At 39.8% G+C, this 25,581-nt stretch overlaps 1 protein-coding gene and 1 pseudogene across 1 annotated transcript in view; one reads left to right on the top strand and one right to left on the bottom strand.

The window, feature by feature from the left end:
• Window positions 1–6,358: 6,358 nt before the first annotated feature.
• Window positions 6,359–6,477, top strand: LOC111739188 (annotated as a pseudogene).
• Window positions 6,478–7,695: 1,218 nt separating this feature from the next.
• The window catches only part of SMAD1 (SMAD family member 1), a 42,591-nt gene continuing 24,705 nt past the window's right edge, over window positions 7,696–25,581 (bottom strand). Inside the window, exons 2-6 of the mRNA XM_011359420.2 lie at window positions 23,666–23,923; window positions 20,779–20,895; window positions 17,614–17,835; window positions 12,186–12,442; window positions 7,696–9,053 (exon numbers count right to left, since the gene is read on the bottom strand). Of these exons, the coding sequence (XP_011357722.1) occupies window positions 8,910–9,053; window positions 12,186–12,442; window positions 17,614–17,835; window positions 20,779–20,895; window positions 23,666–23,923 (998 nt within the window). The 3' untranslated portion in view covers window positions 7,696–8,909. The remainder of the gene's footprint in view (window positions 9,054–12,185; window positions 12,443–17,613; window positions 17,836–20,778; window positions 20,896–23,665; window positions 23,924–25,581) is intronic.

A 25,581-nucleotide genomic window follows, 5' to 3' on the forward strand; every position in this document is an offset into this window, starting at 1 on the left:
GAGATCTTTCAGTTTAAAAGTCACTTATATTTTCTAAGGGAATTTGATAGTTTACATTTTCTAAATTTTAAAAATCTTTCTTTTTTTACAGCTTTATTGAGATATAACTTTCATACCATACAACTTTAATGTTTTTGAATTTGAGGGCAGTTATGGTGAATTTTCAAATAGACATATATAAATTAAAAAATAAATCACCCCATCGGCTTAACCAAATATAATAGAGGCAACTACTGTTGACTGGGCACCTACTCAAGTGACAGGTATGACAAGTAGCACTTTACGTAATAGTTCCTAATCTTCAAAACATACCTGAAGAATATGTCTCCCATTTTACAGAGAGAAAATCTGGCCCCACAGGATCCGGAGGACTTCACAGGGACCACTAGCGAGGGAGTTCAGGGGCTGGGGTTTGCATGCAGGTCGCTGACTCAAAGCCTGTCTCTTTCCCATACATCATCCTGCTCTCAGTCTCCTGAAAGACAAACGCTAGAGTATGAAATACATATAAAAATTCTTCACCCATTTAAAAGCTAGATCAATGTCACAACCCATTGGGATTGGTGTCTCGATGGTTCAAATTATAAAGCGTTTTACTGTCATAGGGGGATTAGCTTCAGAGACATTTCTTGGTGGTGTTACACGTAATGCCTAATGCTTAAGTAGGATCACATATCCTATAAAGGTTAAATTGGCTTTTCTGATCTCCTTCCTCTCAAAAGGACCTATGCGAATTGAAGTTTCTAAATATATTTAGGCAAGTGCAAGAGTGGGGTAGGAAAATTGGTAGGGATGTGAGTTAATGGATTTTACTAGGTACAAATGAGTTATTAATATATGATGACTGGTAACAGCAGCATCTGCTGTGTATTTAGGCAGACACCCAGGGCAGAGAGGCTGCCAGGTCACCCAGTTAGGAATCATAAACGTCCAGAGGCAGAACAGAGCTTTCGATGTCCTGACCAGAGGAAAGAAAATTACACTACCACAACAAATCCTTGCCTACAAAGGGATAAACAAGAATTGGAATGTGGGATTACACAGAAAGGCAGTAGCAAACGCTGGGGTGAAGGCGTACACTGGGCATGAATTTCCAGTGGGATGTCCTTCCAGCAGATGAATGTGTGTGAAAGTAAGAACTGAAGACTGAAGTAACCTTGGGGTTGGCAGCACTCTAAGTCCAGTGTTGGGAGTTCGGGGCTGAGATCAGGTGTGGCAAACATCCAAAGCAGAACGATCCAGGATGGAACCGGAAATAAACAAATTATTTTAATACTGGAAATCACAAGGTTAAGAGATGTCCCAACAAGCAGCTAGTCTATAAATTAGGGGTGGCCTAGGCTGTAATGTAAATGAAAATCAATATCTATAAGCACTCCGAAAAGCACGATTAGTAAATAGGATAAAATATAGTCACATTGAGATTCTCCAGTCAAGAAGCCACAGATGGGACTCTTGTTGGAAGCAGGGGAAAATGGATGAGATTTATATTTTACTAACGTTAGCTATACTACACACTGGGCATGGCTTTTTTTTTTTTTTTTGCCAGAACTCACTGCATTTTTATTTACTGTAATGCTTATCATTTAATCATTGTTGTGGGATCTTAAAAAAATCTTGCTAGGTTCTAAATCATGTACCATATCCTGAAGATACAGAGAATCCTACCACCTCCATTGATGGAGAGCTCACTAGGCCTGTATTTATGAAGCCCTCTTGGTCAGCGTCACTATTAACCGCTTTCTGCGTGCCTGTCTCTATGCACCGCACCATCATACCACCTATGAGAATGTGGCTATTATTTTTCCATTTTACAGATAATGAGACCGAAGCTTAGACATCAGTTCACTTGCCTGAGATGACACAGCTAGAAAGTGATGGAGCTGGCATAAAAAACGAGTCTACATAATAACATGTGCCAAAGTTCTTACCTATCACATCTCCCTAGGATGAAAATATGGCGAGAGGACTCTACTCTTAAGTCTCCAACTGACCCGAGACCAAGAGAAAGAGGAAAATTTTCTTACAGCATGTCTGGTTCTAAAGAGTAACGGCAGCTCAATTTCAATTTTTCCTTTTCATTTTTTCCTTTTTAAAACTTACTCTATATTTAGAGATAAAGAGAGCTGTGTTAGTTGGTTTTTTGATCAAGGGGGATTTTTAAATTTGCCAGCTTTTCACAAAGTATTCCTGAGAGAAGCCACACCCAAGCTTTTAAACATAATAGGACTCTGCCTTTTAATCATCACACCACGTTTAGACCGGAACTGGTTATGGCCTCTCGGTTGCTAGCACTGAGCGTCCAGACCTGCCCAAGAGGTTTTGGTTCCAGCACTTGGAAACTGCAGGTCCGAGGGTCCCCGTGGCGCCCCCCTTGGGGACAACTGCCCTAAAAACCACCTACGAATTATAAAACTGCCTGTTACAGGGTTACCAGACTCAATAAAAAATTGACGTTTCAGTAAACTGCCTACAGTTTGGACAATCTCAGTACAAAAATCCCTGAACAAAAAATGTATTCGGAACAAAGAAACCAATTAACGCTGTGGCCAACAGTCCCTCTTCCCCATTGGGGGCACCCTCAGAGTAATGAAATGTCAATTCTGGTACAATAATTTGCAAAGCGCTTGGCAAATTATTTGTTTTTAATAAGTCCTGCCAGTGTGAGAAAATGCTGTAGACCCAATGCAAGCAATACATGAAACATATTCTTTTAAGAAATACCTACTGTTTAAATGACTCAGCTGGTATTGTATCAGCCCAGAAAATACCCAAGTGTCCCTAGGGCTGGCAGTGGGCAAGCAGCTTTTTGGCGATTTGCCCTTCTGTCACCTGCTGCCAGAAATCCGGTGTGCTTTGGGAAGAGGCGTCCGCCCTCACAACCTAAAGCAGCTGGGATGACCATATGCCTGTCCTGCTATTCTCTGGGACCGTGTCACTGCCTTCCATTCATCCTGCTTGCTGGGTACGTACTTAGTATGGACATGATTACTTTTTTTCCTAATGTTATTATTTTTATTTTTCAATTAGAGTCGACATTGAATATTATATTAGTTTCAGGAGTACGGCGCAGTGGTTAGATATTTATATAACTTACGAAGTGATTCCCCCGACGTCTAGTACCCACCTGCCACCATACATGGTTATTACAAAATTACTGGCTCTAGTCCCTATGCTGTACTTTACATCCCCGTGACTGTTTTGTAACTGCCAGGGTGGACATTAGCGTTGACATGGTAACATCCAGGGAAGCAACCTGTCCATCACCTCAAATACGAGGAAGAAGACTCTCGGGAGCCCAGGAATTCTGTCCCGTGTGCTTCGCCGACCTCATTCTCCTATCCCCATGCCTGTTTCCCTTTTCTTGAGTTCCTACTTCATTTAACCGTATCACAAACGCTATGCACCAAGCTAGAAATTCTTGCGGAATCCCTCCAAAACCCCTGGCATAGAGAATCTTTAAAAGACACAGATGACATGAGATTAATGTCTATGAAAAAATCCTGAGCTCCAGTACGATACCAGCCTCTGCCAAGCGCTGGGAGAAGGAAGCCCTTTGCCTTTCAAATCGCTCCTATCCTGACTCCAGGGCGAGTTGATGAATGTTCTGGATTTTGACTTTCCTTTCCACGTGTCTCCCTTTCAGAGCCAAGTTCTTCCGTATTCTCGATGGTTTAATTTTTGTGTCTTCGCCACTGGGCCTCTGCTCCTCCCTTTCCCTAATTCCCCTGTAACCTTTCCGTGTCTCCTACCTCACCCTAAATGACTTCAAGGTCCACGGGACCATACCATTCATTCATTCATTCATTCATTCACGGAGTGCCTACTATGGATTAAGCACTTTCTGGTGACGCGATGATGGGCAAAAACACGTAACTCCTCTCAGTCTGCTTGGTTCTTCGATTTCTCTCTCCTCCAGTGACCTTCACAACTCGACACTGTATCAGCACTCTTTATGAAAGGTCTTGGTTCAGGATTTAATGCCTTTGAGAGCTGTGAGATGCTCCATTCTCATATTCTTCCGAGTGAAGTAACGAGAAGGCTGGGCCATTTACAGAGCGGGCTCTTTGCTCCCATCTCGGCTTCTCTGCTTCTCCTGTTTGGCTTCTTGTCTCTAGTTTGCTTCTGAGGCTGGACCACCTTGGCCACCACTCCAGTGATGGTCAGTTCCCTAGAATTTTCCCAGGACGGCATTGTTGATCTTCAACTCTAGGAGTTTTGCCACATTCCTTTTCTCTAATTCTGTCCCCAAATTCCAGAGCCTGTGTATCATCATGCAGATTGGATCTACTTCGGGGCCATGCCACCCAAACCCGGCTGTGCCACTGATGCTGCACAGTGCCTGAGCTTATTGCTAGTTGATGCCACTCGTCACAGCAACCGTTTTGCTTTCCATTCTCCTTCAGGCCAGCATTAGCCCCCTTTTAGTGGACGGCCTCACCGCAAAGGCGGCCATCACCTTACTGGCCTGTTATCGTTCTTTATTCTAACACAGGCTTCCTTCTCATCTATTCCTCTCTCTGGCCACCATCTTCAAATTTCCCTCTCTGCCTCCTCCTCACCAATAAACTTTACTAGAATCAAATGCTTTGCTTTCACTTTTTCAGTCCAGAGTCTCTAATCCTCACAATTTGGCTTTATGCACCACCCCTCAAAAAACTTCTAAGGTCGCTAAAGACTTCCTGATGACCAGGTGCAAACCTTTTCTAAGTTCTCATCCTTCTCATTCCTGTGCTGTTCACGTTATGAATCAAGTCCTCCTTGTCGAAACATTCCTCTTGGCTTCCATGATTTCTTTCCCACTTTCTTAGCTCCTTTCTGCTCCTTCTGTGTATGCTTCACTGCTGGTTCTCTCCTGGACCCTGGACTGTTTCATGTCCAGTGATCTCACCCATTTCTAGGTTGAGATCTCTAAGAGCTAAAATCTAAGGGGCGGAGGGGGGAATTTCATTCCTTATATAATATACGCAAGCTCTGTAATGACGGCCACGGCCCCTTCCTACCTCTCCATCCTCCCACTTACCATTGCTCGTTGCCCTACGCTCCAGCTACACGGCGTCACTGTTGCCGAGTCTCCCACATTCGGCCCCTTCTGCCTGGTGCACATCTTCCCCTCCCCACGCCTTGCCTGTGTGATTCCTGGCGGGTACACTAACACCGAGCTCTGAGGCCCCATCTCCCGAGAAGTCGTCTTACTCTTCCGGTGCAGCTTATGTTCCCTTCTGGACCTTTGCCATCACAGCACTATGTTACCGTCTATTCACTCCCCTGCCTTTCTCACTCGATGGCAGGCTCAAGGTCGGGTCCTAGGATCCGTTCACTTTTCTCCCCCAGCACAGTGGTTGTCATGGGATTGGTGCCCAAAACTGCTTAACTAATGGAGCTAATCAGACTAACCTTTAGACCTGCATTTCCTAGCATGCTGAATGTCTCTATGGCAAGTCGTCATAATCATCTAGTTCAAGGATAAACTCATTTAATGATCAGGCATTAGTATGGGTGACTTTTAATTTCTTTTTGTTTTTCATGGACTTTAAAAATCTTTAGTGAACAAGTATTGTTTTGGATAAAAGAAAATTACCTATAAGGATGATCTATATGGGGTTCTCTCATGATAGGCTTTCTTGCCTCTATTTTGCAGATCAAAACAGGTGCACAAAGTTAAGGAACTCACTGGCGGTCAGACACTACTGATGGAGTGAGGGAGCAGGAGCTCCAGGGACTTCCGCGTCTACTCATCCCCGTCATTCATTTCTTAATGGCATAAAATACATCTACTATGAAACAGTTCACATCGTATTGCTTTGTTTGAACTGGCTTACTTTTTTTTAATAATCAAATAAATAGTTGGTTCGACTTTTCCATTCCTTTAATTGAAAACTTCCAGGAGACATAATAGTCTCGTAAGGCTGACAACAATCATTTTCACTAAGATTTTACAAAAAAAAAAAATAATAATAATAATTGCACTTGAGCATGAAGGGCCAGTTTACGCATCAAGCTGTGGAGTTCTGAGGATCCCCAGTCCAGTAGGTTCCACTGTCCTGGGGTTACGTCTGCTAGATCCCCAAGCTACCAGAGCTCCCACATCCAATTACCAACTTACATAACCATCCCATCGGGCAGACACGGTGACTCAGGAAAAGCAAAACATAGCTGTTCGCTAGAAAAGGGCGAGGAACCCTGACCTGACCTCTTTTTTTTTTTTGAGACAATTTCCAGTTACACCTCATTGTTAAAGCCCAATAGTTTCAATTTATTAATCTTCTTTTATTTTATCTCACCAATCACCATCGCCGATCCAGAACACCTGCGCCAGGAATGATTCAGCAGGTAAGTGGAAAAACAGAGCATGAGCATCTACGGCCACGCCACCCTGAACAGGCCCGAACCCGTCTGATCTCAGAAGCTAAGCAGGGTCAAGCTTGGTTAGTACTTGGATGGGAGACCACCTAGGAACACCAGGTGCTGTAGGCGTAACAAATAAAAAAAATAAAAAAATAAGGGATTGTAAGCTGACAAGGTCCTTGCAATCTGTGAGGTCAACCAAGGGTTGCCTCGCCTAAAAAATAAAAATAAAATAAAATAAAGAAAACAGCATGAGGGAGGGTTCAAGAAAACAGCGACCCTATACTTACATGGCAGCTATGTTTCCAAGGTATTTTCACAGTTTCTTTCCCATAGATCCTCACCTCAAATCTGTGATGGAGACGCAACATCATCTCCGTTTTACGGATGAGGAGACAGAGGGTCACAGAAGCTAAATGACCCAGCAGAGACACACATAATTTGTTTTATAACGTGGGTCCTCTAGTACCTAGGGCTTTCTCCATTTGCACCATGATGTTTTTGGAGCTAGCTGGATGCAGGAGACATTTCTGCTTGGTCATAATTTGGTGAATAAATGGGGCTGGTAAATAACTCTGGAAAAGAAGTACAAAAATGTAACAGAGAAAGAGTGGCATCTCTTTGGCCATGGAAGAATCAATGTCTCTTCAAATCTGCATCTTTCATGGGCCACCGTGGAGGGTGAGGGTTGGGGAGGGGGTGGATGGAGGTGGGGATGGAAGAGAGAATATGGCATCGTCCCAGGCCGGGCAGGTTGTAGAAGGACAGTAAATCCACATTCAGTGTCACCGATAGGTTCTGCAACTTGAAGCGAAACGCTGCATAATGAAACCAAATTTACCACAGGCTAGTTGACAAACAAGAGTTAAGTTCCCACGGCATGTCATGAACATTAGAACGAACAAAACGACACTATTCCAGGACCTGCTGCAATCATTGTGTCTTGTTGCAGTTTTAATTCTCCGTCTCTCAACCCCCAACATTACATCCTTTCACAGGCACGCTTGCATCTCATCCGAATTTAGAAATTGGGGGTACTTTTGGTTGACTGAATAGTATTCACCAATAATTGCTGCTGCTGTAATGTCCCACATTAAAAAGTTTAGATATTTAGATCAGGGATTCCAAATTTTGCTGGTTTGTCCTTTCTTAATTTTTAAAGTTCCACAACATGTCTTGTCTTTTCTCATTTAAAGTGACGCTGCTCTCTTCGTGATTCAGTCTCCCTGTCTCTGTGTTAGTAATTTAGTTTGTTACATTTGGCAAAGAATATTTGAGAAAAATCTCTCAAGAGTAGTGAATCTTATGAGTCATAAAATCTAGTGTATGAAGAAAGGAAACAACAAATTTTTAATCAAAGTAAGCAATAATGACAGGTTTATTTTAAAATTTCCAGTAGAGAAAACCCACTAGTTTTGGAATAAAAGTACTCATTGTATGAGCGCATAAGTGAATATAAAAGATTAGCAGAAGAAAAATAAAACCAAACATAGTACAAAAAATTAAAAAAGTTTGAAATGGATTTAAACAGGGATGTTCTTTAAATCCTCCAAATATTTAACAGTTACTAGGTTTGGCAAACAATTCACTGGAAAATTAAAGCCTATTTTTGTACTGTAAACTCCATAAAAACTGCTTATTAAAGCACTCCATACAGTTGATATTGAAACATACAGGCAGTCAACTTCAGAAGAGCAGGAATTATTCATTTGTTCTCAGTTATATGAATTAACCAGCTGCAGAACTGCTTTTTGGAGCAAATGAGATAGAAGATGACAAAAAAAAAAAAAAAGTAAGATAAAATCTCTAAAAAAATGAAACACGGCAAAATTCAGACTCAGCTTGTTTCTTTAAAGCAACAAACTGAATTTTTACAGTATATTCTACATCTGCGGTTGTCATTTCCCCACCCCCACCCCCTCAAATAACCCTAAATCCACTAGTCTGATCAATTCTTAACTTCCAAATATTCTGTACATATATATTTAGCAAAGAGCATATGCCTAACATTATTCTGACAGCAGTATGGTTAGCGTATAATTTTAGAAAGATTACTATGTATATCATCAAGATTAACCTTACTTAAAAAACAAACAAAACCATTACTAAACAAATAGTTTTAAAATATTATGAAAACCCATGAAAAGAAGACTCAACATGGGCTCTAAACCTGATAAAAACACACTTCAGAAAGACTATTAATGCTAAACTTCTGCCAAACGATGACAAAGTGCCAAACACAAAATAATCTCTTAGGACAGTTTTTTCTAATAGATAATTTGTCCCTGGCTTGGCCATCTCTCCTTTAACTATACACAAAATCCTGCTAAAAGTATGCAGTTTGGGTGATTTTACAACAGAATGTTATAATGTAAACTAAACAGGTTCTTGATATCAACAGTATGTTACCAAGGTTTTTTAAATTTCTGAATCCAACAGTTGGTCACAGAGGTCAAGTATTATCAAGGCTCCTTTGTCAGTTCTCAACCGTGTCTGACTCATCCATCCTTCAAGTACATGCAAGGCTCAATAGTTTTCAAGAGGCAGAAGCCTGAGGCCGTTTAAGACACAGATGAAATAGGATTATGAGGTGAACCCATCTGAGTAAGAACTTTATCCAGCCACTGGAGGGGGCCGTGCAGATGGATCTCAATCCAGCAGGGGGTGCTGGTAACGTCTTGGCGGTGGTATTCTGCTCCCCAGCCCTAGAAACAACATATTGGCAGGTCAGTTCACTTGCTTACTCAGTAGTTAAACTTATTAAGTAAAAAGAGTTCACATAATCAGACACTTAAAGATATGGGTGCTTTCCACAAAACAAATACTTTGGTATTTGCAAACACACTCACAATTTGGCAGGCAATTTCGGGGAATGGCTGTGTTCACAGCTCCCTGAAGTTTATCTGTGGAATTTCGGATTAGGAAGTACAGGTTTTGAGGAATGAGAGCTTCTAAAATACATTAGAAGGCTGTTTTAATAAAGATAGTTTTAAACTTTCATTTTCATTGTCCATTATGTTACTGATAGTGTTGTAATAGATATTGTTAAATTCTCATTCTATCACTAAGAAAATAAGGAAAAAGCTGTTAGACAATTGACATCGAAGGTCCTCCCATCAACACAGACATCTTGAGCTTTTAATCTCTAAGCAAAACTGGCAGGAGCATACAAGTATCCCAAAAGCTACTGACACCTAATCACTGCCTTGAATCAACAGATTCCATTATTCATTTGTACAAAAAGGTCGCTTGCCAGACATCTTCAGGATTACTTAATTAGGACACTCAGGTTGCAAAGACCAAAGTCGCTACACAAAAAGAAAAGTAATTTTGCTATTGCGAAGATCAATAACTTGTTGGTGTGGTGGACAATGGAATATGAAGTTCTGATAAACCCTTGTTGCATGAGGAATATCAGAGAAGACTGGGTTCTATTTCTTTGAAGGCAGAAATCAGATCTTTGATCTCAAATATCTAGCACAGCGATTGGCACAAAGCAGAAGCTTTATGGAAATACTTGTTCAGCTAAACTGACTTGGATTTTTCAGATACGGGGAGTTTACTGTGCAAATAATTTATAATACATGTTTTCTGCTAAAGTCCAAAAATGATCATCTGAAAAATAGTATAAGATTGGTTACTGATATCAGTAAAATGTTCTATACCATTTCTCTAAGATATTAAGAGGGAAAAGTATCTGGTCCTTACGACAATAAAGAACAATGATGTACAGTGCGCAAATGTTCTGTTGCTAAGGTATGATAAGCAGCTGCCCTTTATCACGTCTGCAAGAGTTTTAAAATAAGTTTTGTTTATCCTTAACTCTTCAAATCCAGATTCCCAGCTATGTCCACTGTACCTTATATAACTCCATTCTCGTACATATCATTATAATTAAACACATACTAGGCTATCAGTATCTTGAAGCTAGAGACTTTAGGTGCTTTTTCATCTATGTATTAATTCTCTGGAATAGTACACTAAAAGTATTTGCTGAATGAATAAAATTTAATACATTTTTAACACATACCTTATGTTATAAATGCTATTAGCGTAAAAATTGTTTCTACTTGTGTAAGAATAATTTAAAATGTGTAAAAGTAAAACAATTAAAACTGATTGGGTAATCAACATGAAATGAGTTTGAGGAGAAAGCCTACTGACCATTAGAGTCATAAATTCTACAGCGGCCCTTCAATAATGACAGACTTATCAAAGGACCTTAGTAAGGACCGCCACCGTTCTCGACTCCATCCACCCTTTTTAAAGATGAGGAGGACGAGGATCAGAAAAGAATCCCCGTGCCTTAACCAGAGTTAAAATGACAGACAGGGCTAGAAGCTGGATATCTCATTCTCAAGAGGTACTCTTTCTTCCTCCATACCAATAAAAACAGCAGACAAAAAACACTGCGGGCTAGTCTCTGACCTCTACTTAAATTCATTTTAGCCAGAATGCTAAGTCAAAAATTAAACATAAATGTTAATAATAAATGAGAAAGGTCTCGGTAGTCTCACAGGCATATAAGTAAACCTCTTCAAAAGAAAAAAACAAAAACAAAAACCTCTCCTTTAATACTAAAAAGGTACCAGACTCATCAATAAAGAACTGCAGAATTATGTTTCTAGAAAACAAACACTAAGAGAACACAGTGGAAATCTGCTAATATGATTCAAAGAAGTAGAGAAATAAAGACATTCAGGGAAAGACACCTTTGATGTGAAGGAAGATTAATAACGTCAGGTTCCAAAATTGCCCTCTGTAATAAATACATTACAAAACTGGTTTAACAAGTTAGGGAGCTTCTGAAGAGAAAACATAAAAGGTGGCTGCCTCACCCAAATATATAATTAATTTTGTTTCTCAAGGTAACAGAGGATAAAAATTTATCTTTGAGAATTCAGAGACAAGTCAGTCAGTCACTAGAATAAGTTACTGACTCATGAAATTCAAATAGATATTTAAGTTTTTTACATTTCGACGGTAAATTTTTTTATACTTTGGAGGCAGAAGAGGAGGCAGCAAAGAGATCAATTACTACGAGCAGTACCTTTAACCTTTCCATCCTCAAACCTTACAATACAATCTTAGAGCTAAGGCATCTACTTATCTCTGGGCAAAGGCCTTATTACCTTTTGGAAAGAAAAAAAATCACTTATAAGAAAATCGTGAGGTTTACTGGAACCACTAAAAAAACTGACCAATCAAAAATAAATCCCAGCATGATGAACTTCTATTTTAAAAAAAAATCACTTGCTTATTGTTGAAACAAAAGCAAGAGGTATTACCATCATGAAAGTACTAAAAACACAGAATGAAAAGAAAAAAAGGGTGTGTGTTCACTGAATTGATCTCATAAGACAACTATGCATTTAAATTATATATGTTAAGTATATAACATAACATACTGTGCTGATATTATCATAGCTAACATAGCGCTATTTGAATAAGGAAAAGTTATTAAAGTCTGCTATTACTGACATTTAACATAAACACCTCTATATTCTGATGCTACGACAAGTTGTCATTTAACGTTCTGCGACTTTAAGTGAAACAACATGTAACAAAACCAATTTTACCACAGGCTAATGGATATAAACAACAGTTCAGTTCCTATGGTATCTCATCACTGCCAGAATGAAATGGCGTTGACTGAAACATCACTTGAGGACCTGTGGTATCCCCCTAATAACTGACGTCCTTGTTTAAATTTAAAAATGCCCAGATCATAAGTGGGCTTCTAGGGACACATGTCAAGAGAATACAGATTTACACGTTGGGAGAAAGCACCTCACAAGCGTGTTAATCTCCAACCAGAGGGCTCAGAGTTCACTTACCTTTACGAAGCTCATGCGTATAGTACACATTTTTGTGAGCTCATAGACGGTCTCAAAGCCGTGGTTCACGGACTGTGCCAGTAACTGAGCAAATTCTTGGTTATTAAAAATTTTCAAACTACAGCCACTTGGGATCTTGCAAACGGTAGTGGGATGAAATCCGTGATGGTAGTTGCAGTTCCGACTTTGCACAAAAATGCTACTGTCACTGAGGCATTCAGCATAGACTTCCCCTCCCACATAATAAAGATGGACTCCTATAGGAAGACAAAGCATAGAATTAGTCATTGTTCTTTTTTACAGCTGAAAAGCATCTGTGTAGCTTCAGTATATGAGCTTATATGGACTTAAACTTTTGCTAATTAGATAAATATTCCCTAAGTCTTGCACAACTGATTAAAGCTTAGCTAATTGTATTAGTTAATACGATGTCGACATGCACGTGTAGGTTTCTAGGAAATAATAGAACAAAGTCTCTTAAACATTCGTAATAAAGTGCAGCAATTTCATTTTGATAAGCAATTAATGTCTATTTGGCCAAGGGTTGAATGCATATTCTCACTTTAAAAATACAGCACAATAAAGGTGGACTTTATGACGGGATCCTGCAATTATTCATCACATAACTCTCTTACATTTACTTTGCAGCTAAAAGCTATTTGAAAATTTTTAGGGTAGGAGAAGGGAGGATCGAACTCAGTCAAAGAACTAGCAAACCACAGGTGGAGGAAGTATTGCTGAGAGCTGTGAGATGTAAGTCCAGGAAAAAAAAAAAAACTAGAAAAATAACTCAAACTGTGTGGAATCTGATCTCACTGAACTGCCATCTGCTCCAAACTTCTTCCTGTGAGATCTAGCGTGCCAGGAGTGTAGGAAACTGATCTTACCCAGACTTTAAAAAAGGGGGGGGGGACATTCTGACAATGCCCCACATCATTAAGGGAGATTACTTTATTACAGGCCACCCACCAAAGAAAGCCACATCCCATGTGGCTTTAAATGATCTACCTTGCAGGTAACTCTGGCATGGCTTAGTCGAAGCTAACACTATAGTAGTCTCATACAAAATATCACGTGTTGTGTTCATATGTACACATAATGCCTAAGATTTCTGTGACAATTAAATAGCTTCTGGAGCAGAAGCCCATTTTTCTGTCTGATGTAGAGAAAACAATTTAAGAGTGTGTGTTGTGTGGTTTTGGTTTTTACCTTTCTCAACTATAAAAATGAGAAATTTTCATTTTAGAAAACTTAGAGAGTAAAATAAAATATAAAGAAGCAGAAAATATTTTCACTCCTTTAGAGACCTAAAAGGAAGAATTGTTAATAGTTTGATACACTCTATTTGGTTTTGAGTATCACGAAACGTTTTTTGCAAACATTTAAAATATCTACATGATTGTAGGGATGTAACCATTTAAGGATACTCCCACGATGGACCATGGTGTTGACACTAATTTTCTGATGTCATAACAATGCCATGATGAATGTCTCTGGATCATTTTTGATAATATCCTTAGGAGAGATTCCTGGAAGTTAAATCATTGGATCGAAAGCTCTTGATTCACTTTGCCAAATGACTTTCCAGAATACTTGTATCAACTTATACCCACACCAGTAGCATATGAGTGCCTCTCTCAGATTACCTGTGGCAGTATTGAGTCTGAGATTGAAACAAAAACAAAATCTCCCTATTTTAGAGCTGAAAGACAATATTGTTTTAATTTGCATGTGAGGCTGGATATGATTTCATATGTTTATTAGCCATCTATGTTTCTCTTACGAATTTACTATTCATATTTCTTACCTACTTGTCCCATTGGGGTTCTAGTATTTCTTAAATTTTATGAACTGTACATATAAGATAAAAATAATTTATTTCTTATTTGTTTCCCCATTAGTCTTTTAATTTTGTTCCCTGTATGTTTTTTAACCTACATTAGTCTGAAATCTTTAGTCAAATCTCTCTTGTGCTCTTTTCTGTTGCTTTTTATACTTAGAAAATTTCTACCTCTCTGATCAAATAAATTTTCTTCTAGCTTCCTAATAGTGAAAAAAATATTCAACTCATTAATTTATTTGCTTGTATGGAATGAGGTCAGGGTTTCTCCCCCTAGCTCATCCAAAGTTAACTTTGTGATTGGAGGACCATTAGGAGAATATTGTACTGATTTGTTATGCATCACTTAACATACATTAAAAATTTAAATACAGCATAGTCTGAGTTTAATTTATTCTACTGTTTTGTCTACACAGATTTAATTGTAATTTCATGTTTTATTAACTCTAACATCAAGAATAAATTTTTTACTCTTCCATTAAAAAATTTATTTTCACTTGTTTATAATATTCAGAATACTTTGTCCAACTTTCAAAAAACATCACATTGTGATTCTGACATGGATTGTTTTAAACTATAAATTAAATTGGAAGAATAAATATCCTCAAAATGTTCCCACAATATTAGGTCTTCTCTTTAAGGAGCCTATTTATTTATTCGAATTTTCTTGCTCTTTCAGTAAAATTTGGTTTTCTTTATATAAATATTTCTTTACATAATATATTGCTAGTTCAGATTATTTCCCCCTAAATTATGTTTTCTGTTGCTGTTGGGAGTGTAATTTTCCCCTCCAGTATATCTTCTAACTGGTTACTGCCAGATTAAAGGAAACTGACATATAATTTCTAAAAACATTCTTTAGAGGTTTCTAGATAAACAATCTTATCATTTGAATCAACACCATGACCATAACTGACATGGGAGAAGGAAGAAAGGCACTCATAAACTTCTGGTAAAAGTGGAAATCAATGAAAGCTTCCTGGAAAGTAATTTGGCAAAATACATCAAGAGCCTTTTGACCTATGAATATCACTTGAAGAATCTATCCCAAGAATATCAGCAATGAATTAATCATATCATCTGTAAATAATGATCATTTTGTCTTATTTCAATTATCTGTAATTCTACATTTGAGTATACTATTCAAAGGATCTGGAAGAATTTTAAATAACAGCATTCCCAGAATTCTTATTTTCTTCCGAATTTTTAACAGGAATGTTCCAGAATACAATGGTTTTTTACTACTTTGGGGCAACGGTCAACTTTAGAATTTAATGAAAAATATGTCCCTCTGTCCCGAATGTATGTAAAATTGTGTTTATCTATAATTTCAGGGGTTTACAGATCATAGGAACATTTCATAATTAAATGTGTAGTTTAGGCTTTTTTTCTTTAATCATATTAAGGAACTATCTATCAATTCCTGTTTAAGAGGTTTTTTTTTTTTTCGGGATTAAATGTTAAACTTTATCTCAAATGTCTTTTAAGCATCTATTACCCTTTTAATTTGGTCCACTGTTCTAAATTTCATAAGAGGTCATTTTTAAATACTTTTACTCTGGAAATAATTTCAAACTTATAGAAATAGAAGAAACAACAAAGAAAAATGGAACAAAGAATACCCAATACAACCATCATCCAGATTCATCCATTGTGACCATTTACTCCATATGCTTCATCATGTGGCACCTCCCTACCCTACATTCTTCCCCACACACCCTCATATACACATACACACATACACATATACACGCACATATTCTAACACAGGATCGTTTTATGTCTGTGTAACATATCTTCCTGAACTATTTTATCATGGCCCTTTACCCTCAATGCTTAAGTGTGTATTTCCTAAGAATAAAGGAGAGTGTATTACATAGCCACAGCACATCAGGAACGCCAGTCCATTAAGTACATTACCACTTTAATCTAGCACTCATATTCTAATTTTACCTGTTGACCGCGATAATGTCCTTATGGTAATCTTGCCCCTGTCTGTTACAGGATCATGTCCAGGGTCAGGTTATAACACAGGTTATAATTTGGAACATTCTCACACCTTTGTCTTTTGACATTGATAATATGGGATAATACAGTCCTTTCTCACCCTCTTTAATAGAACACTCCTTATATGGGATTTATTTGAAGTTTCCTGATAATCAGATTTAGATCTGCATTCTCGGCTGGGATTCTGCATAGGTGATGCTATTCCCTTCTCAGGGTATCACACCTGGAGGTCTCCACTATCCATCTGTCTCTCACTGGTGATGATGATGTGATCTCTCAGTCAAGGTGTTGCCAATTTTTCCACTGTATAATAACTGATTTTTATTCTCCCTTGAAACTAATAGGCAGTCTGTGAGGAAACACCTTATGACCAAGCACCCATTAATGATTCCTACCTGATGGCGATGAAATGATGACTTTCCAACTCTGGCATTCACTCCACATTTATCAATCAGCCTTCCCCATTCATTCATTTCTCTATTTATTATTGGTATGGACTTAGGAATTACTATTGTTTTTCAAGCTGTTTAAAATTCATTGCTGTACTTAATTATTTTGGTGCTCAAATCTTCCTAGAGTTGGCCAGTGCCAGCCCCTCCACGTTGGCTCCTACGCCCCTATCACTTTCACAAGCACTCCTTTCTGAGGGAACAACATGTCCAGGCTCATCCTAAGCCTTCCTGCCCCTGCCCTGGAGTCAGCCCTTTCTCCAAGGGGCCCTGCCCGCCTCAGGGGGAGACGGTGTTAGAGAGGGTGATCTGAGCACTACCTGTGTTTATTGCTCCTGAGTATTTCTGCCCCTTGGCTCTTTCGGCAGGCAGATCGGAAACCACTTGCATGCATAGCTACATCTGCATACGCAGACACATGAGATCATAAATATATGCATATTATTAAAAGCATGATTTCATACCAATACCTCCACAGGGTTTATTTTTTTGCCCTCCTCCATACTTATATGTCTCTTATTTCACAGTGGAAACCCAGGCTCGCAATACCACCACACAATGAGTAGTTATTTGCTTACTATTAAAATATAATCTAAAAGTTTCAGAATTGTTTCATTCATACTGCTACTAAATAATCGAGTCTACTAAAAGCAGTTCAGGGTTTGTTTACAATCACTCTACCCTACCCATCTCAGACAGAGGATACATAGCCAAGTACTAGACACATAAGTTCTTTTGGATTAGTTCTATCTTTTTTCCCTCCAGCGAGTTATGTTATCCATTTAAAATACATTAGGTTTACTTATTTTAATTTGCTTTTAGTTTTAGGCTGGAAGCAAATTTTTAACAGTGATTCTATTCTGCAGCAAAACATAAGCTAGATTAGTGCGCACAAATAACAAATCACTATTTCAGCTAATTACTACCAATTATTATGAGATGCCAGATCACAAAAATCGCTGATTGGGAGGTGAACTTCCTGATAATACAAACTGGGAAAATATTTACAAACTGTAGCAATTACATATTATCTGCTGTTTGCTACACTACTTCGCTACAGGAAAGACCAAGCACCTCTGGGGGGGAACGGGGACACGAGACAAAAGACAAAGAGGTCACAACGAGAACTCACCTTTTCCGATATGCCGCCTAGTGTTTTCAATAGTGGAATTCCGATTAACGTTGGATAGCAGCCCAAGACAGAAACGGTTCTTGTTGTTGGAAGGATCGGTGAAACCGTCCACCAACACGCTCGTGGAGGAGGCATGGAACGCTTCGCCCACACGGTTGTTGAGCTCGTAGTAGACAATGGAGCACCAGTGTTTTGGTTCCTCATAAGCCACCGCCTGAACATCTGTAAGAAAGAAACGCCTACGGTCAACCACGGTGTGCGCCCTGGGCTCCCCAAAACTGAAACTGTGTTGGAAAACTGGCTCGGGATCATGGAAAAGCAACTGCTATTACAATGCATATAGTTTATGATGTCTAAAGTGGGACATTCTCCTTTCAATGGAAAATAATTTTCTCCAATTACTGTCAGATAACCAAAATGCCAGCTAGGCAAGCATATCCACAGCATGTGCTGAACACTCACAATGGGCTACTCGTTCTGCAATAGACCCAACTGGAAACCACCCCCATTACAGCCCCTGGCTCCTCATTTAAAGAAACGCAACAAGTGGTAAGTGAAATGAAAAAAAAAAAAAGGAGGGGGAGGAGGACGACAGAGGACAGGAAACATGCCAAAGACGCTGGCGAAAAAAGGAATCACTTTCAACAAAGCCTTAGTATGCCCATGCTTTCTCCAAGCAATGAAAATCAGTTTCTAATTATTGATAACAAGTTACTTTACTTCACATTCAGTTGCCAATAACTATCACAGCTACAGCTCTGCTCCAGTCCTCAAACTCAGGAAGAAATCTTGCCAGCTGGCTATTCTTACAGAATGAATCATATCTCTCTCATCCAGATTTCATGCTAACTTCCTTATATTTGCTTTAAGTCATGCAGAGCAGGTGTGTTTTGTCTCTCCATTCCCAGAATGGGCCAACAATGGAAATTACCCAACTTTGCTGACAGGATGCAGCTTGTTAAGTCAAATCTCTTAAGACTAACAAATCTCCAAACAGAACATGCTTCTAAACATTTGCAACTAAAAGGTTCTAAAGATAAGTTCCTTCTGTAGTAAAGCCTTTTACACCACTGTGTTAAAGATTCCAGAAATACAAACATATCTACACAGTATGCCAATACGTAATGATCTCGGGTTTATGAAGTACAGTTGTAAAAAAAAAAAAAAGAAAGAAAAGAAAAAATCTGCATTGGAGACAGAAACTGTAACTGTTAAGGGAAAAGTACTTCTGCGTCCTCCACAAATATTAAAATGCACTTTACTTTAGAATTTGGTAAACAAGAAAAATGATCATTAAGAAAAACACACAAACATTGGCTGTTTTATACACTGAAGCAGGAGGGCCAAATACAAACATACACTATCTTCCTTGTTTGCTAAGCAACTATCCCTTGCCAATTTGCTGTTTCAAAGAGCAAAATTTTAGTTATTTGCAAGTGCCAAATCCTAAAAAAGTCTAGAATACCATTAATAAGAGAGCTTTTATCAGCTATCAAGGTTATTCAAAATAGTATTCATCTAGGTAGGTAGTTGACAATTTTTTTCTATAAAAGGCCAGAAAGGGGCCATCTGGTCTCTATCGCAACTATTCAACTGTGCCCTCCTGGTGCAAAAGCTGCCATGAGTAATAGGTAATGAATGAACACAGCTGCATTCCAATAAAGCTTTATTTCTAAAAACAGGCAGCAGGCTGAATTGGCCTATGGGCTGTGGTTTGATGAGCTTTGCCCTAAGAAAACCCCCAAAGGGAAAAGAAAAACAACAAAAAGGCTAACATTCCTTCCTCATGAAAATATTAACTGTAAACTTATTCTAATGGGGGGGAAAAATTAAACCTACTTAAATGAAACACTTTAAATCAATTTAAAGGTCTGTTTCCTGAAATCAGACATTTTAGACCGAACAACAATAGTTACAGGGGCCACACGCTCATATTTGCATAGAAGTGCTGCGGCCGCTCCTTCCTGCTGTTCCCCAAATAAAAACCCCACAGACGTGTGAGACAGCAGTTGTTTTCCAACCAGAGTCTTTGTTGGCTCATCATGATATGTTTGAGAGGATGTTCCAGAGATGATCAGGAACCATAAAATGCAGCGCCAATAAAAAAGATACGAAAATCTGTTACAGATGAAAAGGTGTACACTGCACATCTAAGAAAGGTTCTTTCGGTTCATCATCAAATATTAAGAACTTACACAACGCAAGCAACTCTGACAAAGTCTGAGGTATCTCTGATTTCAATAAAAAAAGTTGATAAGAATGAAATAAGACATACTTGGTAATAATCGAATTAAATTTTAACTCCAATTTGCATAACATTTATACAAATTCAATGATCCACGCCACATGCTGAGGGCACCAGTGAAGCACTTCCCTCCATGAGAGGTTATTTGGGAGCAGTTTTATTCCACGGTGTGGTCGCGACTTCTTCTCCCAACACTTCTCTACCTGGGTTCCCTGGCCCCCCAAGCCTACTCCACATGCCACCGGGCCCTGGGGGATGATGGCATCCTCGCTCTGAGGGAGCCAGGGAGTACACAGAGCAAGGCGCACCCTCCCCCAAGGAGGGAGGGAAATGTTTGGTTCCACTTAAAGTTCTTCCAGGTGAGAAGAGGGACAACATGTGCCTCGTTCCCTTTTTGTAAAAGGTTAGAAACCACTACATATAGTAAGAAAAGAACAAATGCTCTGAGTTTGTTCCTGTGGCAGCGACACGTAAACGAGGGCTAGAAAACAGATGGGGCTTAAGAATACCTATCCTGACTACGAAAGGACCTTTTGGAAAGCCTCGTTCCACGAACTCTAATTCTGGAAATCCCCAGTGGAAACTACTTCAGTGCTGTGTTATGCTCATTGTTTCTCAATATTCCTTTGTCCTTCATGGAAAGCTATTCTTTTATTATCAATTCAGAATTATTGAGTATTGGAGCTCTGAACAGATGACTGCACAATTACGCCTCGGCCTTTATCAGTTAAATCAGCACGTTTGTTCTTCATATAAGACTGATTTGTAATCCAAGGAATTCTTTCTACAGAGCTGCCCTTATTGGGCTCTTTCTCGAATAGCTATGTCTTTAATGACTAATAAAAATTTGTGAGCAAAAGTAACGTTTGGACAGATGAACTTTAGACTCTAAACAGGGAATATGCTGGAATTCGTTTTACCTCCTCTGCTGACTTCCGGGGGCAGCGAAGGCGCCATCATATTTGTGTCCATGGGCTGAGAGCCATCCTGGGCCATGGGGTCTTCAGGAGGCAGGTAAGCAGGTGGGGGCGTGTCAGCTACGAAGTTTAAAAAAAAAAAATGACTTTTTTTTTTATCCTTAACAGACACACACGCTTAAAACATATACTCTCTTCTGTGCTGAAATTCTTAAGAGATTAAGTTGTCACTTCAACTGCCCAATCAGAAAGTCAGATGCTACAGACACTGGACCTGACACACACTTTCTGAAACTTACTACCATCTCATGATGTTATAGAATTTTAGTGAAGATTCAGCAAGAGGAAAAGCACTAACTGCCAGTTCCAGAAGTGGTTTGCCTCCCCGGGATCATGCACTTAAGTGCTCAGAAGAGCACTTAAACTTGCTTTCACACTGTCCCCCTTGAGAGGACCTCCACATTTTGTAGTTTCACTGGTGATGGAAATCTCAAAGCCACGTAGGACTTCTTATAAGGGTCTCCTGCATTAAACTGATGGGCTCGTAGGAATTTACCCACTGGGTTTCATGACAGCCAACCTACTGACCTAATTTCCCAAGAATTCAAGCAATCTGTTAGGACTACCTTCTCTCTGTCTACTTAAATAACTACTCGTTTTAAAATCCCTAGTAGCAGAATAATAGGATACACATCAGTTTATCACAGCTACCTTCTACTTATATGAAGCTCATAGCCAGCTGGCAAAGAAGAGGCAATACGATTTTTGAAACAAAGAACACTAACACAAGTCTTCTATTTTCCTAAATAAAATAAAAGGTATGGGTTTCCCATAAAACACCCTTTGTGATGGAAAAAGAAGTTCCTCAGTAGCTATCAGGAGCCCATAGAGCACATACGACATAGCAGGAAACAAAGTTTTACCTTAGGGAAGCACGAATAACTTGCTTAAGTCCTCTACACCAGGGACCCCAACCCCCGGGCCACAGACAGGTTCTGGTCCCTGGCCTGTTAGGAATCGAGCCGCACAGCTCAAGGTGAGCAATGGGCAAGCGAGCGAAGCTTCACCTGTATTTGCAGCCACTCCCCAGCGTCACCGCCTCAGCTCTACCTCAGATCACTGGGCATTAGATGCTCAAAGGAGCGTTGGTCCCTGGTGCCAAAAAGGTTGGTGACCACTGCAGACCACTCAGGGCAACTGTCGAAGGCCAACAGGTAGCAGTAGTGCTCCTGTGCTTGTCAGAGATTCCCAAGGCTGACTCTCCAGCCGAATCACAACCCCGAGTTTTCCACTGTCCAGATGCTAATAAGCAAGTGCTCAGAGGACAAAGAGGGCTGTGGGACCTTATCCGAATGCCTTTTACACCCTTTCTCTAGCTTCTTTTAATTTGGCTTCTTCCCTGCAGCTGGAACACTGACTCGGCTTTACTTCCAGCCAGGAATGAAGACAATGAACCTCCTCTGAGACCAAATTCAACACATTTCTGCAAACAAGCTGGTGAAAATTTCATGGGCAATCTATGGCATCACCACCACCAAGAGGGTCCAGATAACTATTGGCGGTGTCCACTATTCCCACAGGTACCTCCTCCCACCCCCAGCAACTTTCTCTTCCCCATATTTCCTCTACTTGGCCTGTCTTAATCCCTGACAGCCAGGGGAAAAGTGTAAATTCCAGCAATAATCTTCAGTTTTTCTACTCTTGGCTTACCCTGGGTTTGCCACTGTTCAAAAGCCTTCTGAAGCTATCTATTCCCCCAAATACCTGTTCATCAAACACAGTGGGTCTGGGGAGGGGATGGGGGTGGATAGGAAATCACTAGATGACATTAGTTTGATTTGTAAACTAATCAATCTCCCACTCTCATCTTAAACAGTTTCGGACTGAAAAACAAACAAAACAATGCAAAATAAATAGGTTTAAAATAACAGAAAGCAATAAATATACCAATAAAAGATAGCAATATCGAGTGTGGACCACTTTTCAATTTTTGAGGATATACCAAGCACTGTAGTTGAATTCAAATTTACTTAAACACATTTCCAGTGGCCTAATAAACAGTAAGCACATGTCCTGTTTTATTCCTCATTTTCCCTTCTGCAAATGTTAATAAATGTGAAGCGTACCTCTGTTTAGAGTATCTTACTTGAGGTCTACTGGCAAGAAAATTTGGCGCTAATCATTTTTATTCTCTTAAGATGCTTGCTTATTAACCTATTAACTTGAAAAATACAGTGTCCTAATTAATCATTTATTTTGATAAACATTACACCATCGGTTAAGGCTAAAAAAGGAGGATAATTGTTTTCTGTCTTTGCTAAGTTAAACAAGCAGATGGTTTCCAGCACTTCTGTTGCAATTCCTTTGTTGTTAAAGTACATGTTTCTTGGGATTACATCACCGCTTAACTGAATTTAATTAAGGAGGGGGCTGTGATCCCTCAGGAAATATCTTTTCTGAGGTTGCACTTACAGCGGGGTTTTTTTTTTTTTCCATGTATGAAATGATGCTGAGACGCAGACTGTGTTTCTCCTAAAGCACATGTGTAAATGTGTGCCACACTGTTTTTCTTCCTCTTTTATCAAGAGCAAAGGCTGTAACAATGATGCCACTCCCAGAAGGATGCGGCTGTTTTGCAACCTTTCAAAAGTAAAAAATAAACTGATTTAAGCATCTGTGCCTGAGGAATAAAACAGGACATGTGCTTACTGCTTGGCTACGAGGTCTCCCTCCTTTCCCCCGAAGCGAGTCCCGAGTTCCAGAGCACGGCGCCCTGTGGCAGAGCGGAGAAGCTCTCGCCATCTCTCCATTCCAGGTGCACCGGCCGCTCCCTGACACTGTGATCACACCGTGATCCGACCGCGGAATGTCGCCCGACACCCCGACCTACCTGGCATCTGAAAAGGGCTTCCTGGGTCTGAGCTGGTGGGGGAGTGAGGGTAGGTGCTGCTGCTGCTTCCTGGAGAGTTTGGGTAGCTGCTGTTTGGAGAATGAGGAAACGGATGGCTGTTGGGTTGCTGGAACGAATCTGGGAAAGTGGCGTTAAGTGGCATGTGAGGCTCGTTTTGTCCTAAGTTACGGAACTGAGCTAAGAGGCTGTGCTGAGGATTATATTCACTGTGTCTTGGAACCAGCACTGGAGGAAGAACTGGAAAAAAGGAAAAAAAAAAAAAAAAAAGAAGACAAAAATGAAAATCATGAAAATCTATAATGATGTCACAATAGAGCTGAAACATAATCTGTAAGCCACAGCAAATTATCTGAACCCTGTCCGGCTGCCAACTCAAAAGCACCTTTCAAATGAAAAGCCGTTTTTCATTTAGGAACAAATGCAGTAAGAAAACAGTCTCTTTAGAATCACTGATGACTTATGCTCAAGACCTGCGGCATTGACAAACTGCTCCAGGAAAGTTTGCAAAATACATTCTTTTAGGTTAAAATGTTAAGATTCCTCTATTCTTAATTTTTTTTCATTTACTAAAAGCCAAAGCACAGTTAAAAACACATATCACTACCGACAATTCCACTTTACATCCCTGACTGACAAGATTTTACATTTGAGTTAATAATGTTTATTGAATGATATAAGTTATTCACTGCAAATGTTTTAAATGGACACACTGACTCGCTTTCAACCAAAAGGAAGCATAGTAAATGAAGTTAGGAGAGTAAGTGCAGTGAGCAGTAAAATCCAAGAGCCAGTGAAGAGTTGGACAAAATATGATGTTTCGTGGGACAGATTTATGTTGTGTCCTAGCAGTGAGTCACAGTCACAGATAGCTTAGCGATGGTGACGTGGTCTGGGAAAGGCACGGTCAGGCAGTTTCGTGGTTGTGTGGACATCGCAGAGTGCACGTACCCAGCCTGGACGGCAGAGCCCACCACTGTAACCGTATACGCTGCGCCTTCACAGGGCCCGCAGTGCGGCGGGTTCATTTACCCCAGCATCATCGCAGACAGCGGTTCCTCCAGCTAAGACGTTACGACGCCTATGACGTCACTGGGAGGTAGGAAGTTTTTAGCTCCGTTATAACTTTTGGGGACCACCAAAGTACATGTGGCTGAACAGCTGTTCTACGGTGCATGACTAGGCGTCATGCACATCTTTCCTCTAAGGCTCTTATCTCATTTGCCCACTTTTCAGTAATCCTTGTCACTATCTGATTAAAAAACAAAAACAAAAAACCCACAGGTCATACAATCCACGTTCTGCTGACTGAATATTTAAGTATAAAGGCCAAAAATGTGTGGACCAGTAGAGAAGGAAAGAAAACAACTCAAGTCATTCCCCAAAGCTTGGTATGATAGGAACCTAAGGAGTTAATAACATGGTCAGAAGCCTCCAGAGGCAAAGCCACTACTGAATGCAAAAGGAAGGGCTGGCTAACAGAGCCCTAACCAGGGCTAGAGCCACAGCTTCCTGCCAGTCGCAGATGGTTCTCCCAGTAATAAAGGCCATTCGGATGCCCACTGTCCCTGTGGCCTTGGCTAGAAAGAGAAAAACAACCCATTTGGTAAACTGCATGGGAGGAGAGAGGAAGAGACATAAAATCTGTCATTGTTGCTGGGAGTTAGGATTCAGAACATATTTTCCCAAAGAAACAATATTTAGTGGCACTAGGAATTAAGTAGACTTTTGTGAGCTTTCCAGAGATCTATCCATCATTTCTAACATTTCTACAGAAAAAGAGTGCTCTTAACACTTCGATTATCACTTATTCATGAGCTGAAAATCGTTTGGGTAAAGATAAGTTTTTGAAGGTATTAAAATTTCTCATATGCTGTCTTAAAATTTCCATAATTCTA

This window comes from Pteropus vampyrus, unplaced genomic scaffold (assembly GCF_000151845.1).
Source record: "Pteropus vampyrus isolate Shadow unplaced genomic scaffold, Pvam_2.0 Scaffold47, whole genome shotgun sequence".
NCBI lineage: Eukaryota > Metazoa > Chordata > Mammalia > Chiroptera > Pteropodidae > Pteropus > Pteropus vampyrus.